Source organism: Lissotriton vulgaris, chromosome 2_2 (assembly GCF_964263255.1).
Source record: "Lissotriton vulgaris chromosome 2_2, aLisVul1.2, whole genome shotgun sequence".
NCBI lineage: Eukaryota > Metazoa > Chordata > Amphibia > Caudata > Salamandridae > Lissotriton > Lissotriton vulgaris.
Window position 1 is genome coordinate 110,249,340 of NC_141688.1, and position 19,607 is coordinate 110,268,946.

The 19,607-nt window shown below is 41.6% G+C and overlaps 1 protein-coding gene across 9 annotated transcripts in view; it reads right to left on the reverse strand.

Annotated features, from left to right (window-relative positions):
- HERC1 (HECT and RLD domain containing E3 ubiquitin protein ligase family member 1) overlaps positions 1–19,607 on the reverse strand; it is a 2,101,515-nt gene that overhangs the window by 1,567,550 nt on the left and 514,358 nt on the right. For all 9 annotated transcript variants that reach the window (XM_086959402.1, XM_086959399.1, XM_086959397.1 and 6 more), the window contains exon 26: positions 11,937–12,202. In XM_086959402.1, the coding sequence (XP_086815528.1) occupies positions 11,937–12,202 (266 nt within the window). The remainder of the gene's footprint in view (positions 1–11,936; positions 12,203–19,607) is intronic.

The window sequence follows — 19,607 nt, forward strand, 5'->3', positions numbered from 1 at the left end:
GATTATATACTTTGCTGATGTCTAAACCATAGCATAGAATATTGATTTGCATAATTGTAGTTGTTTTATATAAAAAATTAAGACTAGCATGTTTAAAAAAAACAGTAAATTAGACCAAGATTGGGGAGAAGGGGAAGAAAAAGAAAAGTTAAAAGAACGTGGGGGAGGGATAGGAAGGAGAGGAGTTAAGAAAATCAAGAAAATTCCATGATTAGACCACACTGTATTCCTATTTTGGTTCCTTGCCATTATCTGATACTCTCTTTTTAATTATCCTTTTTTCCTGTTTCATATATTGTCCAAGTTCTTACATGATTTTCAAATGTCTTTTTTTTGTTGTCATAAATCTATCGGATAGGGAAATAACCGAAACTGAGAAATCACTTCTACAGTGGGGCTTATATTTTTGGTCGCGCAACACTATTGATATAGCTCAAACAACGATAGATTTATACCAATATATAAGAAAAATTAAACTGCCCAAAATTTTAAAAGAAAATAAACAAATGCGACAATATAAAAAGACATCAACAGAAGCAACAGCAGAACTGGAGGTTAGGGATGCAACCACCTTCTCCCTACTGATAAACATGGATGTGGTAGACAACAATGAAAATAAAAACATAGATCCAGAGGCACTATACACCCAAATAGGGTCTGGACTGATTGGTTTCAAACTAAAATCCAAGTTGTATCTGTTGGTGAATGACTGGATATGTATGTAGACTTTGGAATAACTGAATAGGTTCTTCTAACTGGTATATGTATCTCCATTGTTTAGAAAATGTTAGTTTCTATTTTTCAATCTGTTTATCAAAGGTTATATTAGGGTGAGAGGAGGTCTGCCACTCTTTCACAAGGATGATGTCATGAGTGATGTCACTAGCCATGTCATGAGTGATGTAAAATGTGAAGTCATCAGCAGTGGATTACAGGCGCGCGAGTTATAGTTAGCTGAACTAACTAGAACGGGGGAATTTCAATGGTTTTGTACGAGTGAAATGTCCAGCTAACTATAACATGTGTGAAACCTATGTTTTATTCAGTGAATTTCTAAGGTTTTTTAAATGCTAATTCCTAACTATAACGTGGCTAAAACCTATGGTTTTTATATATATATATATATATATATATATATATATATATATATATATACACACACACACACACACACATATATATACACACACATATATATATATTACCACACACATTTCCAAAAGGCAAACACTCTCCTTCAGAGAACATAAACGAGCTACATCGTGGAGAAGTGTGGCTCAATGGTTAGAGGCAGTAGACCCGGAAGCTGAGATCGGCCCGGGACCAGGGTTCGATTCCCAACGCGGCAGGGTCTTGGGTCAAAATGTCCGCGGACCTGATAATTCTCGCCTCGGCGCCTACTCTAACCTTGGGCTCCACTCTGCAACTCTGGGCAATAGCTTGCTTAACCTTCACAACGGCCCCTTCAACGCAGGGGATGCCTGGTCTCACCTTGGAGGTGCCCAGAAGGGACCATCTCACAGGGAAAGCCAGGACGGGTTCCCCAGCGGTATACAGCGCCGGGACGCCCGCGGTGCGGGTAGCTGTGCGCTTTACAAGTATACAACATTTACATTTACCATCCGATTCGGTCTTAAGGCTTTATTAGAAACAGGTACCCAGCATGACACGTTTCGACCTGATAACGATCTTAATCACATGGTATGTGCTTCGATTAGTTGCTAGATTTTAAAAATAGACAGTGAAGAAAGACTTCATTTTAATCAATAGTTACAAATTAAAGCCAAAGCAGTCAACATTGTGAGTGAAAACTTTACACGTTGAGACAGCAGCAAAAGTTCAAATCATATTATTGTAGTCTCACTGGACAGTTCATCAAATCATTGACTGAGGTAATGCAATATATATATATATATATATATATATATATATATATATATATATATATATATATATATATATATATATATATATGTATATCCTTTCTTCACTTGCACAAAACTCACGCACTCGTGCCAACTCCTCATTGCTGTTCAGCCAACGGGGGACTTGGTACCCAGATCTATTATGTACCTAGACTCTAGTCTCCTTAACCTCATTATCCTGCCCCCCCCCCCTCTCAGATTGACTGGGACATGATCTATTGCAAAAAAGGTTAGGAGATTGTTGTTACTGCTGTGGTGCGATTGGAAATGCCTGGCCACCGTATACATTACATCCCGGGCTTTATGGCACGTGAATGTTCTAAAATACGAACTTTCGTTTGGTGAATAGTACTCCCAATCTATCTTAGTCCACAGGGACATAACAGACAATATATAGTATATGGGGTACTGCAGGTAAGGAACTTCCTGATCCATCTAGTTGACTCTGCTACTTTGTACAATAAGAATTTCTTACTATTTTTACAGGCTTTGCACCTTCCACATGAATAAAGTCCATGGGGTGCTACGCCAAACGGTTTCGGAACGGCTCGTAGAAAGTGGCTACTCATGAGCGTATCCCTCAGAGCTCTTGCTCTTCTAAAAGTCAACATAGGATGTGTTGGTATATCCATCCCAATAATGGAATCCGTCCGTAATAGGTTCCAATTTTTTCTCAGGACTGTTCTTAACATCCCTGCCCCACTCGAAAAGGTAGTTATCGTCCTAAAGTGGTCTTTCTTCTCTGTGCCTTGCTTTTGTTTCAAAAGTTCTAGTCTAGGCATTCCCTGTACTCTTGAGAGGGAGTCCCTTCGAGACTGTTCCCCGTACCCCCGTGCTCTAAACCTCTTCATGCTGGCCTCTGCATATACATTGAAATCCTCTTGGGTGGTACAATTTCTCTTGATTCTGAGTAATTCCCCATAGGGATACTCTGAATCAATTTAGGAGGGTGACTACTGGAAAAGTGTAAAATAGAATTCCCGGCTGTTGGCTTTCGATACAACTGTGTATTAATTTTGCTATCCAAAATGAAAACCTCTAAATCAAGGAAATTCACACTTCTTGTACTTATTTCTGCTGTGAATCTCAGGTTAAATTCATTAGCATTTAAGACATTAGTGTACATAGCTGCTGACTCCTCCGATCCCCTCCATACCTGGAAGAGATAGTCTATATATCTGTACAAGTCCACTATTCTCTGTGTGCACTCCATATTGGCCGGGACCCAGGCCACCTGCTCCTCCCACGAGCCCACGAAAAGGTTTGCGTAGCTGGGGGCGAAGCAGGTGCCCATGGTAATGCCAATCCGTTGTTTATAATGTTGGTCCTGGTGCAGAAAGAAGGTCAAAAATTCCAACAATATGGAGTTGTGCTCCATGAATTTCACTGAACCGGTGTCTAAAAAGCTCTTAACCGCTTTTATGCCATCGGTGTGCCCTATGTTGGTATATAAGCTGGCTATATCCATAACCAGCATGCAATCACCTTCCCGCCACACAATTTTCTCAACATGTTCCAAAAAGTCCTTAGTGTCTCGGATGTAACTACGTAAAGTTTTTACCAAATCAGTCAAAAATAATCAATATATACAGACAAATGTTCTAGTAGACTCCCTTGTGAACTCACAATTGGTCTTCCGGGAGGCTTAGTACTGTCTTTGTGCACTTTCGGCAGGTGGTAAAAACTAGGGGTCATTGGATTGAGGCACCTCAAGTACAAATACTCCTCCGATTCCATCAAGCCTTTGTCATACCATTTTCTCAACAGTTGATGGCACTCCATGATACTTTCAAGATAGACTTTCTTTTCGATTTTCTCAGAACAATTAGAGTCCATTAATTGCCGCAGTGCTTCCTCATTGTAGGCTTCATAGGTTTGGAGCACCAAATTTCCACCCTTATCCGAAGGTTTCACTATAATGTTGGTGTCTCTTTTGATATTATCTATGGCCTTTAGATGTTCCTGTGACAAAGTGGATTTCTTATTACTGGGTCTCGTTCTCAATTTCAACAATTCTTTTGACACTGTATCTACAAATACATCAATATTGTCATTAGGCATCTGCGGTATAATAATGGAAGCAGGCCTAAAGGGACTGTTTCCACCAACTTGCTCAATTCCAGAAATGGCCGTGACTCCGCTTTCCCCCAGGTTCACACTCTCCATCCCCATTTTCTTTCAGGGTCTGAAATGCTAGCAAATCACGTCCTACCAGAATATCAGTGTCAACCTCTGATTTGTTTTTCTTTGTATCTTTCTTTGGTCGTAGCTTGTAGAATTTATGTAGTTTTAATTTTTGTGAAAATGTAAATAAGTATTTTTGTCTGTGTATATTCCAGATGTTTCTGGGGACAAAATGAAAGTCCCAATTTCAGCACATGTTCTTCTTTTTTCGTTAGTGTTCTCGGGGTCAAATTTATAATGGTCAGGTTGTTCTCAGGATACATTGCGGTGTTTATCGCCGTTTGGTGTAGCATTTGCTCCTGGTTACGGGTGGCGAGAAGTTGCTTTTTGCTCCACTCCCCTCCCATCCGCGTTGGTCACCTCTTTGCTGCTCGGGTGGCTTTCCCCTTGCCATGTCTGCCTTATTATCTGAAATTCCTCGTGAAAAGGGAGTTTCCTTGATAATGCTTTTCCACACAGCAATTGTTTTGTTTCTGAAAGTTCTGATTCCGTTGTGTCCCCTTGATCACTCACACACGGTAGACCCTTCTTGTTCTCCAATGCTTGCCTTGATGCTTCATATCTCTTGGCAAAAGTAAGAACCCTTCCCATCTCAGTCACGATCGTCTCGTTCAAACTTTTCTTGTTTTCGCTGTCTGCTTTTGCCTTTCATATGTTTTAAGTTTCTTTCCCATAGCTGCACATAGTTCCTCTCGTTTTTGTTTGTCTCCATCTTTATCAATTTCATTCTAAAGTTCTACAATCGCCTTGCGTACCTTTTCATGGTCGCTCCACGTGAACTTGATCAAGATCTTAAGCATTCCTTGGCACGAGCCAGCCGTATATTCCGCCCATTCGTCCAGGAGGTGGGGGTCGGGATTCTCGTATACAGGAACCCTATATATACATGAAGTCCCCTCAGAACCCTGCCGACTTCCACGTAGTTCTGTAAGGAAGTGGCTTCCCACCACTTCCTTACTTCCCGCTCGTGTAGTCTATCCAGGCTTGCGAACTGGGCATTCAATGACGTTACCCTTTCGGATCACCCGTTTTGCTGCGAGCTCCACTTTGCGGTCGTTTCTTGAAAACATCTAGAGCCGCCTCCTGGCAGTCAGTGTCACTAAACATCATATAGCGTTGCCCCAATTTGCGATCCCCAGGGTCTCAATAGCACTCGCAGGTGCCCCCTCGTTCTACCGCCATGTCTGATAACTCTCCGCAGTCCCCTACCTGTAGGGGATCCGATGCGTTCCTCTACTGCGGTTAATCTTGTCCGTCTGGCGGCGGTGCGTGGTGAATAAATCCTTGCTTTACTTGCACCAAGCTCACGCACTCGTGAACAGGTGCTGTTAGGCGGGAGGTGCTCCCGCCAATATTACGCTGCTCGCCTCCTCTCCTCTCAGAAAAGATACAGCACAAACAGGGGAGAGTCAATAGATTTTCTTTGACCCTCAATGCACCAGACGAGTTTTAGCAGTCGCCTTCCTCGATGGTATGAGGGCACGCCAGAAACGGCCATGTTTTATGTTTGCTCATGACCACGTTTCCTGTTTGCTATCAGCATCAACATAAACAAGGGACCAATTCATACATTCTAATGGTTGCGCCGTACTGGAATATCGAAATCGGCACCATTAAATACCAAAATATGCAAAATATTTCTGAGAAAGTAAAATAACTCAGCAGTACATTGTCACAAAATCAATGTATATACATTTAAACTGTGACCCTCGGTAAATCGATATATATATATATATATATATATATATATATATATATATATATATATATATATATATATATATATATATATATTTATTGGTCCAGGAAATAGGAAATATGATAATACAATCTATGGTTGCAATTATGTTAAAATAAACGAGCTACAATGATGCCAAGATGCTTTTATCTCTGGCTAAAGATCCACCTACCTGCGTTTATACTGTGATAACCAGAGTTGATCTTTGCTCAGAGAACGCCCTGGGTGAAACCAAATTTGGCACTCCCTCACATGTGCCCTATTTAACTGTCTGTGCATTGACAAAAGTGGCAGAGGTAGTGCAGAGACGAGGGAGCAAGAGTAAGGAGAGCCATTAGAAGAAAGTAGTCAAAATGCAGGCACGGATACCACCTCCCTCCACTAACACTGTTTAAATGTACTTTTTTTGGAGCAATGTCTGTAGAACACTGCTGCTGGAAGAGCTGCTCCCTAGGCATGGGCACAGCTGCACATGCTAAAGGTTGGTCATGGTTATAGCCAATATAAGTTGTTAGGAACCGACATGAGAAACACGGGGTGGTACTTTAAAACAGATAATGCACAGGGCGTTGGGCAAATGGAGGTAATTGTCCTTTCAGACGTAGTCACTGATTGACACTCAGCCATGGGCATTTCAGAGCTTAAAACTGAAGTGCCTAGGACTGAGCCAATCAGTGATGCAACCCCTCGTCACGAGTGGGAGGGTCTTGAGACACTTTTGACAGGCTTAGTAGGTTACGCCCACAGGGCTGGGAAATCATGAGCCTACCAAATTTCAGCTCAGGCAGCCAGGAGTTTAGAGCATGTCTAGCTCCTGGCTGCCTGACCTGAACAAGAAGAGTGTCTGTCAGTTGTTGAGCCTGACAGACCCTCTTCTTATCGGGAAAAATGTTGGCGGGCGTGGCCCCTCACCCCATATGGATGGGCCGCGGCGGACATGGACAGCAGCAGCGCAACCTCCCCTAATGCAAATAAGATGAGGGCAGGTGGCAGTAGCAGAAGGAACATCACACAATTCTCACACATACAAAACAGGTACAACACAGGCAACTAACACACTAAAGAGTGAGCAAGAAGTGTTTACAGACTGTGATTTCCATTAAACTACAAACATACAAGAAGTACAAAAATCCTAAATAAATAGCCAAACCACTAATGGAATTACCATACACTCATGCACTCTGATAAGATGAGGACTGCTCAGATGCCTTATGCTATATGCTTCATTAGTGGGTTCCATACCGGGAAGCATTAAAGAGTACTGCTGTTGTAATGGCTGCATAATCTCCTAGTTTTATGTTCCCTAGCTTGGGTTTGGTAATGTCACTAATACTGACATTTTTTTTCTGCCTTTTTTAAAACTGTTAATACATACATTAAAGTTGAATGTGGGTGAGCTCATTGTTTTTTTACTGTTGTCTCCATACCTCAAGATTAAAAACGGCAGCAATGAGCAGCGGACCCGACTTCTCTTTTCCACTGACTTGTTTTGGCACTCAAATATTCCCCCTGTGGGGTTGGGAGCCTTCCTTAGGAGTATAGGTATCTCACAAACATTGTGAAATAATCACTGCTCCAAAGGGCATGTTCACCGGCCTGAGAAGGGTGGTTTGTGGGGCAAATTTGTGTAAGGCCACTCCTTGAATCTACCTTGCAAAGTGGTATTGGCGAGGCTATCAGGACTTATGCCATGTTTCACAGGCCAAATCACAGTGATCGTACCCTGCACTATGACACAGGCTATGCCCACGCTGCAAAGCTACACTCACAGATGTCTGGGTGTAGCAGACAGTAGTGCTTAGATCACGAACCACTCATCCAACACCATAGCATCTCCTTCCTAGCTACCCACACCGGTAAGGCCGTGGAAGTGAGGCAGTGATGATTAGGTCCCATAGTTCTCTGTGGCCCCATCTGTGTTGCATCCTGTCGGGGAAAGCCATGCTGTTGAGGCTGAACAGAACAGCTCTTAGCTCAGCCTGGATCTTCTGTGCTGCTGCAAGTGTCGCTGACAACCACTCTATTTATTGCTGAAGTACGAACGTTTACATTAAAAAACTGTATTTTGGATCGTTTTACTTTGGCATCTTAGATCATATCACTACTGCACTGAGTGGCCTTTATTAGAATTAATTAACTACAGTCTTTCTGCTTTTTATTAATGACTCAAGCGGCAAGTCGTTTTGCTTCTCTTATACAAGTCTTCATTTTTATTTTTCAGAATTTTTTATATACATTATTGTATGTTAAACCAATTAATAATAGATTTTTGTACAGTGTTCATCCCAGTCTATCAGGTAAACAGTACAGACCAGCCCCATAAGGCCATATCTACCTACTTTCACCGGATACCCTTTCTGACAAGGCTCTTGAATGTTCTAATCCCTTCTCTCACGATTATGTCTTCCATTGTGTTCTCTAACACACCAACCATTAGAATATGGCTGCCGACACTACATCCACTTAGATGGTTGCACTGACTCCACTTTACCTCTCCCAGACCTCAAAACAGACAGCATATGATGCTTGGATCTTGACTACAACCGCTGACACAGCTGCAAGATGATACCGGAAAGCTTACACGAATTTATCCTACTGCTTCAGGTCTTCCATACTCAACCTAGCAGTCACTTTCTGCCCGACTACTATAGCCTTTATTCTATATTATTAGCGCTTAAGGTACAGTTACCTGCATGCTTTTTGACATCTTTCATGTGGGGGCTTACTTCTTTACACCAGTCTTTGAGCTGTACCTAGCAGAACCACTGTACTTTATCCGGAGCCCCACCTACATGCCGAGCGCCGATTACTCACATTTATATTACATTTCAATCCTAGTTATCCCATGAATACTAGGCTACAGTTATAAACCTCACCTTTACCGACCCCCCATTCATATCCTAAGTCCGATTCACTTGCGCTAATGTGACATTTTAATGCAGTCAGTCTCACTATACAGAAGCCTCTGTTATGGAGCCCCCTCAATTAAAACTCTATTGCCCCAAATACCCTGCAACTAAGCACATTATTATGACCACTCCTCCCCCAGAAGTGACTACCTCAAGTCAACATTTTGAGAGCGTCTCCTTACCTTTCGCTCTCTCACTTTTCCCAAATAGCCGAACACCGATCAGAACAGACTGCTTTACATCTTTTCAATCATATTTTCCTAAACAAGAGTAATATTTCACTACTTACAACATGGTTCAAACTGGCCACAAGGGTCTAACATCCGAACAATGGCACCCTCATTGAAAGATAAGATATCTAAACTGTTTGCTTATCCAGTTTCAGTGAAAGGTGATGGTCTGGACTTTTTACAGCGAGAGGGTTTTAAGCAGTTTTTCTAATGGAAGAGCAATATTGTATCTCTTGTGCTGCAGCAGGACCACCGCAACTGAGAATGGTGATGCATGGGGACATGCTCAGGTTACTAAGTTCCCGTAAGTACATCATAAATTGTGCGTTGGTATCCAAAGAAAACAAGGTTATCTGTCATATTTTCATCATTTTCTATGTTTTATGACTGTCTACCATTAGGACAGGTTCACAATACGAATCAAAAAGATAATCCACTCGCTCGATTGTAACTTTACTACAAATTCTAATAGAGAAACAATCCCTTGGCAACCATATCACTTACTTGTGGGTTTATCCATCCAGTCTTATTCTCATATCAATACATATGTGGCCCAATACCAAGAATGTAATACTTTAAAAAATATATTTTTAAGTTTTGTATACAAATGTAATTGTATTCTCTCTGATATTAGCATGATTTACCTTTAATTAATTACACATACAATCACAAAAAGACTTGTTTTTAAACGAACATCATTTGCATAATAGTGTATAGATGCATATTATTTATAAGACACCATTCTCCATAGGACTGTAATGAGAAGAGAAACTTTATATATTTCCTTAAAACAAAACTTCCAATAACACAATCCATACTGTTTCAACAAACATACTTCATTCAGTCATCATACAATCACGTGTATTCACCATTTAAAAAAACATTCTATCTATATCCACTTAATACAATTTGCAGCACTGAGTATATGTGTTTTTGATACCAACAATCTATTTCTTTTATCATACTTTGTTCACTATTTACAACACACATATGATGCTATAACGATACAGTGCTCCAGCTTACAATACATTTAGCTCCAGTGTCACTATATCGCTTGAATAGCAAGTCTTAAAATGTTCCCTCCAATCTGCGTGCGTTTCAGCGATACAGCTTTGTCTTCTTCAGGGCAGCCATAAACACAAATAAAGAAAAACATTTCACATAGCCACGTTCACAAATCAGCGAGGAGTACTGGAAAAACTGATTGACAGAAAACATCCAGGGTTCGGTATCTGATATTATAATGCTGTTGAAATCCAATTTAAGTGGAAAATGGGGGCTCTCTTCCAAAGTCTGTTTAATTATTGAATTAACTCAGGCTAACACCCCCAGGTCGGGAGGAGTGGGGGTGCTGCTACAGTTTATGTGATGTCTCTGCTACGGGCTTTTTGTTTAATGTCACCTCAATCCGACAGCAGCCTCGGGTACCTCCCCATGTTTACTAGAAATGGACTTGAGGAATCTCTGCTGTATGCAAGATAGTGTCTTAGCTCTAGCTATATCTGCAGGCCTGCTAAGCTACGTAAGTAGAAATCGAATGTACAGGTGCGACATCCAACGCAGAACTGAAACCAGAAGCAGCAGCGTCAGAGCATGCATTTGAAGAGGCGGAGTAGTGAGATGAAGGAGCCAGCCAGGGAGGGAGCATAAGTGTGGCACTGGTTTCGATCAGTGTCCAGGTTATTGGGGTTGAAGCAGCCATAGATGTTGTGAAGACAGGCAACATAGCCTCTTTCACAGATTGAACCTATTTAAAGGAAGAATCTACTCAGGGGTACTTATTCATTTGCAGCTCCGGAGTGGGTTCGAAAGAGGTGGATCGTTATAAAGAACTTTTTCTCTTCTTACCGTGGCTCGATGGCTATCTCCTATGCTCATTATGGTCTCTTTTATCCTGTGTGTGTTGTATAGATGGCGAATGCATCTGAGAACGAGCATGAGTTCTTATTTGAGTTCTTCTTCCAGAGGGCAACTGGGAATGACTTGCGTGAAGCCCCCGTTGGTTTGGTTTCCCTCCCCTCAATGGCACTGGGATTTATCACAGCACAAAGATCGCACGACCATGCATCATGTGATGTACCCTGGACACACATATGGTCAATAACAGGGAGCTTAAAGCCAGATAATCTTAGTAGTGCACATTGTCCAAAATATTGAAAAGTACTGGCAAAAACATTAAAGAAAAATAGATAAGGATCCTGCTTTAATGAATGTGCAACAAAAACTACCTGTATTCTCCATCTGTGGAGAAAAGAAGCTGGTGTCACAGGGGTGTGTGTGTGTGTGTGGCAATTATATAGTGTATACAGCACTTGTGGCACCATCGCACAACACTGGACAAGACTCCAAAAAGGTGCCACCTACCACAGGTGACAAGGAATGGCTCAAAATACTTCTGATTCAAGTCGATGCTGGGACCAAGGTTTAATAAATGTATCTGCGACAGTAAATTACATCCATTCGAAATTAAGATTCTTTAGCCTGGCACATCAGGCTGGTGCCTTCCATTTTAGATTGCCTCTGGAATTATGTAGTGCTAATAATGTTTAACTCCCAATCCCGCAACAAGGTGGAAAAGGTTCTTAACATTGTAGGAAGGCTGGGGTAGATCGTCTCCATTCTGTGCCCATGTTAACTTACTAGTACAGAAGAGATATTGCGAATGTACTGAGATAAAATCACTGAGCAATGCACACTGGTTCATCGCTGGAATGAAAATTAGTAAATATTTGACACATATAGGTTAAAGTACACTAACCTTAACTTTCAACGTGGTTTCATATTCCTTAATCAGGGTTTACAGCAATATTAAGGATTTTTTATTTTAAATATCGGGATTAGGCTATTGTCACTAAAACGTATTTCCTCTCTAGTTAATGTGTTTAAACTTGCGACTAATGGCACCCTCCATAGAAAAACTTTGAAGTTACCACATTTGCACATAACTGACCTCTGCTCGTTGTTGCTGCTGCTCCATTGCAATGCTGCAGGCCTGTGGGTTAGTCGACATGCTCTCCTCTAGCTCCTTGAATCCAGGCGTGTTGGCGATATCTCCGCTTACGAAGCCGACAATATTTTCAATCAATGTATGAAGTCCAAGGGTTTTACTAAGCTCGTAATCGGACTCTTCCAATGAATGAGAGCTGTACAGCACATGTTTGTGTTTTAGCCGAGCCCAGGAGTCGTTGTGATGTTCAGCTTGACCAAGTAAGGGTCCTGAAATTAAAACACAAACAAGTATAAAATAGCATAATCCTATTATATTAGTCAATTAAATCAAAGTAACAGAAACAGTGTGTTGTAAACTAAAACCATGCACTAAGCAAATCAGACGATTCGGCAAACGCAAGAAGGTCTATTGACCTAGGTGATAATAATCAATCAGAAGAAAATGAACTAAAAAAATCCGGTAGAAGGCACACATACTTGGAAACCAAAGAGAGCAATGCATGGAAAACATGTAGAGTAAAATCATCAAACCTTTTTAACCAATGAGTGTGGGCCTATGCACTATGGTGAAGTACTGTTTGCATTAAAAAATACCATATTTGACGCAGGAAAATAAAAAGATGACATTGAAAAAATGATTAACTGTCACAATAGATTTCAAACATGTGAGTCATCCTCATGTTCTGATGGTAATCAAATTCCGATGGGTAGAGAAATGAAAGAACCCAGACAAAAAAGGCGGACACACTTCGGTTCATTGGGGTCTCAGCTTGTAAAAGAACACCTCAGAAACAATAGGAAACTCATCACAACTAAGACATTGACCGTGAAACAGAGGAAAGAATTGTGTAAATCCACAACTTCTGAAACATACCTACTAAACCGGTCAGCCTGGGAGTCCTGTAGGACTGGTACCTTATCTGCTAAAATTGACATATTACAATAACTAGGCCTCTCTTGGAAGTCTACAAGTCCTTATTCTTCCCAGATTTTGGAAGTACGATTGTGAAGTCTAAGTGCCAGTCTAAGTGCCAGAGTAAACAACCGAGCGAAAACATCACATCATAGTTTCCAGGGCACTTACAGGAAGGGCAGATTGCCTCTGAGGACACAGGCGCACAGCATTTCCAATACAAAACTCCTACACACGAAATGAAATGGCATCTATGAGCGTACGTGCTTGCAACAACATAATGCAGGGAAAGGCACCGGCAACAGGCTTTGCAAAACACAGTCCTAACCTTTTCAGTGGCAAGATCAAGAGGCACTCTGGACAGCAGTAGCCATCTTGGAATTGGAACTCTGCTGCTTGAAAGGGACTATCTACACTTCCATGCATTGACGTCTTGGTTTCTCATGACAATTTGCCGAACTGACTGACCATAGATCTTGAACAATAGTGCAATAGTTAAAACTGCCTCTTTAAACATGCATTCGTGATCATGAGCCAGTTTTTGTGCAATTACGACATGCTCAAATTATTATGCCCTCTGATCACTTTTTCATTGTATGTAGAAGGTAAAGATGCAGCTGACAAAGATACAGATATTAAGGATTGTTAACATGATAATAACTATATGTCTTGGTGTTCCAATACCAGGAAGTCTTGTTGTTGTTGCTCCTGGATCGTCTGATTTTTTTGTTTTTTTACATACATAGACACTATATCACTCTTCTTTAACTTCTCCCTGTATGGTACTTCTTTAGCACACACTGGAGCTACATATAACTGATGATGAAGTTAAAACTTTCGCAAAACAGCAGAGGGCTATTTGGTTCAATTTTACATACTCGTTGAATGAAAGGTTGCCAATGGTACACATAATAAATGTGAAATAAAGTTTGAGTGAGCCCCTGTTGCATCACAGTGCGGATTTATACCATCCTGGTATTCTATGCATTCCTTGTGTTCTCACATTCCAATAGAGGCATTGGTTTCAGATTTGGAAAAGGTGCTGAGACTAGTTTGGAATCCAATTTGATGTGGGGAAGCGCTTGGTGGTTCAACCCTACAGCTTCTCATGAAGCTCCCTGAGGAACAACAGACTCATCATGTGGAACAGTAGCGTTAGTTTTGCACTCACCTATGGAGGGAAAATAAAGTGCAGTAGGTGAACCTTGCAAGAACGAGAAAGTTGGGTGAAGATCAACTTCTTCTCTTCCGGATTTATATCTAGATACTTTTGTGCAGTTCCTATAAACCTATATAGGATCTGCATGTTTAGACAACATACACTGTAAAATTGGTGTCCGAACTGATTTCAGACACCCCCACCGGGTGTTTTAGCCTGTATACCAGCTAGCTCACAGTGCCACTAGACCTCTTTTCCAAGGAGAGAATAGTTCTTGGCAACTATCGAACATGACAACCATGATCCCTCGGGATTGTGGAAACAGTGCAATACTTTTTGCTCAGTCAGTCGTGCTCAATTTGTCTCAGAGAGATACACAGAATAAACGGTGGGCACGTTTTTCAATAAGCTTTTATTGACCAGTGTCATTCTAATGGAAAATAGGTGTGCTGAAACAACCATTAGACAGAAACCGATATTAATGATCGTAAGCACCAACAGAGTAAAAGGATGATAGATTTCTACCATAGTGCTAAAACCATAAAAAACAGGCAAGTATAAAACAACATGATAATAAAATGCCTACACCTATGATGCAACCCTACCTAGATGTACCTACGTCTACCTAGCATGTATGTGGGTGTAAAAGCCAAGAATCCCTCTAGGATAAAGTCAACCTTATTACCAGAAGTGAGAGACTATGGGACCCTGTCTTGGTTTCAAGATGGACATCCCGCAAGGAATGTCAGCCCAATGCAAGCTGGAGTGTCTGCGTGCAGGAACCTCAGCGTCTCACGTCAGTGTATCAGCATGGAAGTCCTTTTCTATTCTCCTGCCTCAGCAAAGATATGGTGTTTATATACCCAATGTGGTACCCCCAGGAGATATACCTTGCTGTGTCATGTCGGACTAGGATGATGGAAGGAATGACTCTTATACATAGTTATTACGCAGGAGATGGTAGTCCTGCTGTGATTCCAAGAATCCTCATGCATAATGAATAAGGCTAGTTTTCAGAGAAAACCCCATGTTGTTTAGGCATTACTTTAACTCGGTAAAAGGTCAGTACCAAGAATGATTATGAAGTGTAATGGCAGGGGAAATATAGGTAAAAGGTCAGGTTGCTACCTGAGCCTATATCAGGCACAGGTAACAACCTATGAAACATAACAATTCTTATGCAGAAGAATAAAACTGCTTGCTTTGAAGAGGAAGTTGGTGAGCGGAAAGAGGGATCACTGTCTCTGTGGGCTTCCAAGTGAGACTCAGGATGGACCTTCTGGGGAAACGTTTACTGTTAACGCAAGCCAAGTCTGCGAGGCCCTGAAGTGACTGACCCTGGAGACTGGCTGAATACCTCCATGGAATGTATCTTCATGCTGTTTTTGGGTGTGACCACCAGGGCTAGTAGGATAGTAGTTAGAAGAAAATTTGCACCAGAGATACTCCCCCAGTAGTGATAGCAGTAAATAATCAGGGGTTCAGTTTTATAGTAGACTAGCTTACCCGTTGCACGTTGCTGCGATCTCAGAAGAAAGGAAATTTAAGGAATCTTGTTATGATAACATTCAATTTACATTGTGTCATTTTTATTGAAACGTATTCATTTTAATATGGAAAACATTTTAAAGTGTTGTTTTAATTCTGTTTATTTATTCGAGTGCTTGTGGATACGCGTTATTTTTTGTTGTTCCGTGTGGTACGTACACAAATAAATCAGAAGGTTTTCCTACGCGTGAGCTGGCCACATCAGTTGTCCATGTGAGAAACACGGATTCTCCAAATCTAGTCCACACACTTGCAGCGATTGTCCTTGTGCATGGTTGATGGTCATTGCAAAAGCGAGTCGCACCGTAAACTGTAAAGGTTTAGTATTGGAAAGATAATGAGGGCCCTCGGGGGCCGGTGGGCCGATATTTAACAAATTTTTGTTTTTTTTGTTTTTTTTGTTTGCAGAAACGTTTGCGGTAGTGTACTCAACAACTTTTAACAAATGTTTTTTTTTTTAAATAATAATTTTTTTTTGTGTGCCAGAAACCTTTGCGGGAGTGTGCTCAACAACTTCCCAAAGTTTCATGCCGATCGGATGAATGGTGTAGTAATGCATAAAGGACAAACAGACATACTTTCGTTTTTATATATATAGATTACATAAAGTTTCAGCTGTCCACCATCTCTCCATTTTGTCTTTGGTCCAAGTGCCTGAGAATTGTTTGCTCATGAGGGCTAACTGATACAGGCACGAATGAAACTCTTGACAAGAATTTCAACATGCAAAAGCACATCAGTGCCTCCACCAAAGCAGCATACCACCAATACCTCCTGTAATCAGAAAGAATCCCATGATCATATCCTTCAAGAAAGAAGTCAAAGAACTACTTATGAACACATTTCTTCCCTAGATCGCATGACTCTAGTCTCCTCAGTCACTCGTATGACTACTTATCTCTGTCTACCTAATGAGCTCTTCCGTGCAGTACCAACTTTAGCCCCCTGCTCCTAAACACTGCCTGGTATTTGCAGTGGTCTGAACTATGACAATATGTTATCAATGACGGAACTATGATATTTAGTTGTTAGTGTATTTGATGTTATTGTTTATACTACTCGGCTCGGTGTAAATCTGTAAGGCGCTCTGTGATACCTGCAAGGTTAAAAACTATTATAATGAATAAAAATAAAATAAATGGTGTACTATCATAAAGCATGCTTTTTGACGCACAAGTTACTTACCTTCGGTAACGATATATCTGTAAGAAACAGTAGTTCGTGTTAAATTCCTTACCTTCGAATATCCCCAGGCGTCAGACTTGATCCGAAAAGTTTTGCGTAGCAGTACCCCTGCGCGTCGGTAGGCGTCATCTGCGGCTCCGCGTCCGTCGTCGGCGTAGTGGTCGCCGAGATGACGGAGTACTTAGACGCCGCCCTCGCGCGCGGACGTCAGTTCTTGTACATAGCTTTCCACGCCAGGATCGCAGAGCCATGACAGAGACCGACACTGATGCCATGAAACTAGGGCCCTCAAAGGGAAATACCTTAACCCAAGCTACCGGTTCGCAGAACGGGGAGGATGGGTATGGCGGTAAGGAATCTAACACTAACTACGGATTGTTACAGATTAACTAGTTACTTACCTTCGGTAACGCTTTTTCTGGTAGATACAATATCTGCCTGTGGATTCTTCACCTTGTGAATATCCCCCTTGCGTCAGCAACATTCGGAAATTCTTTCGTAGCTTCGCGCCGACGTGGGCGACGTCATAGAGGCACGTGATTAAAGTGGAGGGTGTCCACAAGGGATTTTGTTTTTTGAAGCACTTAGTGTATGTGGTTCAAAGCAATACTTGTAAGGTTCGCGAATAAATTGAACCTAAATGTATCCCTAGGATAACTGAAAAATCTGTGAAATCATATGTACAGCCTTTTCATGACTTTTATACCTTGATTTATTTCTATACATCTCCATGATCTGTTCAAAATACAAATCTTTTTGGAATATAATTTACTTGTTGTGTGCTTTTTAAGGCTCAATTTATATCTACATTCTCCTCTTTTGCTATTTCATTGTATGTATGATTTTGAACAACGTTGAAACTTTTCAGTTATCCTAGGGATACATTTAGGTTCAATTTATTCGCGAACCTTACAAGTAATTGCTTTGAACCACATACACTAAGTGCTTCAAAAAACAAAATCCCTTGTAGACACCCTCCACTTTAATCACGTATCTCGCCCAAGCCTACAAGGGTTTATTGGGTTTCCCCAAACATATCTTCGTCATAGAGGCACGGCATCGCGCGCAACTCCGCTGATGTCACCGACCCCAATATTAGGCCCACGCCGGCAAGATGACCTCAGTTCCGCCCTTTTTTCCGTGCCTTCGAGGCACACGGACGGACCGATGACAGAAGATATATATTCAGTATACACAGTACACAAATGACATGATAAAACACACACATAGTGTGAAGCCAATGCAGGAAAACATTCAAAATAAAACATTTCCATTGAAAATAATATATATATATATATATATATATACACATTACATTACAATTACTCTGGTATAGAAGAGTGGACAACGGGGAGGCGGGTGGGTCAGTGAGGAATCCACAGGCAGATATTGTATCTACCAGAAAAAGCGTTACCAAAGGTAAGTAACTTGTTCTTCTGATAGATACATCTGCCAGTGGATTCCTCACCTTGTGAATAGATTCCCACAGCAGTCCCCACTCCTGGAGGAGGGTGTCCACTCCGCTATACCAAGAAATCTTGGAGAACAGAGCGTGCAAAGCGGCCGTCCCCCCTCACTTCGGAATCCAAGCAGTAATCCAAGGTAAATATACTCATGGTCTCCTGTGTTATACAATTGACGTCACTGGAGGGTGATACACCACCTTTGAGATAGATGGAGAGGTGATGACACACCTGCATCCATCTTAGGGACAACTGGGGAGGTTTAGACACACTAGGCTCATTTCGATGTCCCTTTTTACTGTCCCCAGTGATTTCATAGTCCTTATGAACCTATACGAAGGACTAATCAAACAGAGGTATAAGTGATCTTCCCCCCTAAGTATATTCCTTAGAATGGGCTCTGGGCCTGTTGCACTTTAAGCCCCGAACCACACTGGCAGCCTGGATTGCGCCCCTTTGCATTGAGAGTTGGAACTACAGGATTGACATCGATGACGTCATTCTGTAGTTCTATCTCTCCTCGCGAGAACACAGTGTTCCTGGTCCTTTTACCTTAAACTTTTGGGACACCTAGCACACTTTGGTTTGGACTAGAACGTCTGAAGATGATGGTAAGCCAAGCGCGGTTGTGCTGAGAGTCGATGTTTGGTACGCTACAGGACGCCATCTAGATCAAGGTGATCCGGTTTTTTGGCGCAATTTCTAAATAGCGGAGATCCTTTGAATGCACTGTACATATGTGCAACAACCGGGGCACAGTGGCATTTTGACAGGAATACAAGATTGCGGAGATAAACTTGAAATATACAGAAACAGACTACTAAAATGGACGCTATGACGTCATTTTGTAGTTTCGGAAACATCGCGAGATTATGCAATAACGATGCCTAACAGAGATGTTTGTTTCGTGCAACTGTCTAAGGATCTATCTCAAATACATCCAGATTCCGACACATATGATTCCCAGAAATGATATGCTGGGTATTATCAATCTAGTTACAAACACGAAGGACAGCGCTGCGCACTCGCTGTCAAACCTGATTGGTGGAGAGACCACCTGGTGACTATTAAAAGGATAGCCTGAGCCCGGCTCTTTGCCTCCCCCTGTCTCAGCCATTGCCAGAGACAACGCCGGACAGGTAAGGAGTTCCATCTTGGGCTTCTTTTGTTGTTTTTTCCTGATAAATTCTAGCAGCAGACAGTTTTGTGCAAGACTTATAGAGAGACACTGATCACTCTTGGGGGTTTAGTTATCCCTTTGACACCCTACTTACTGTTTTATGTGAGGAGCAATTGATGGGTTTTAGTGGGGTGATGTCCCAGTTAGTAAGGCCATAGTAACACAAGTTCTCTTAAAGTAAGGGGGAGTAATTTCACTGGTACACATATAATGAGGTCTGCAGT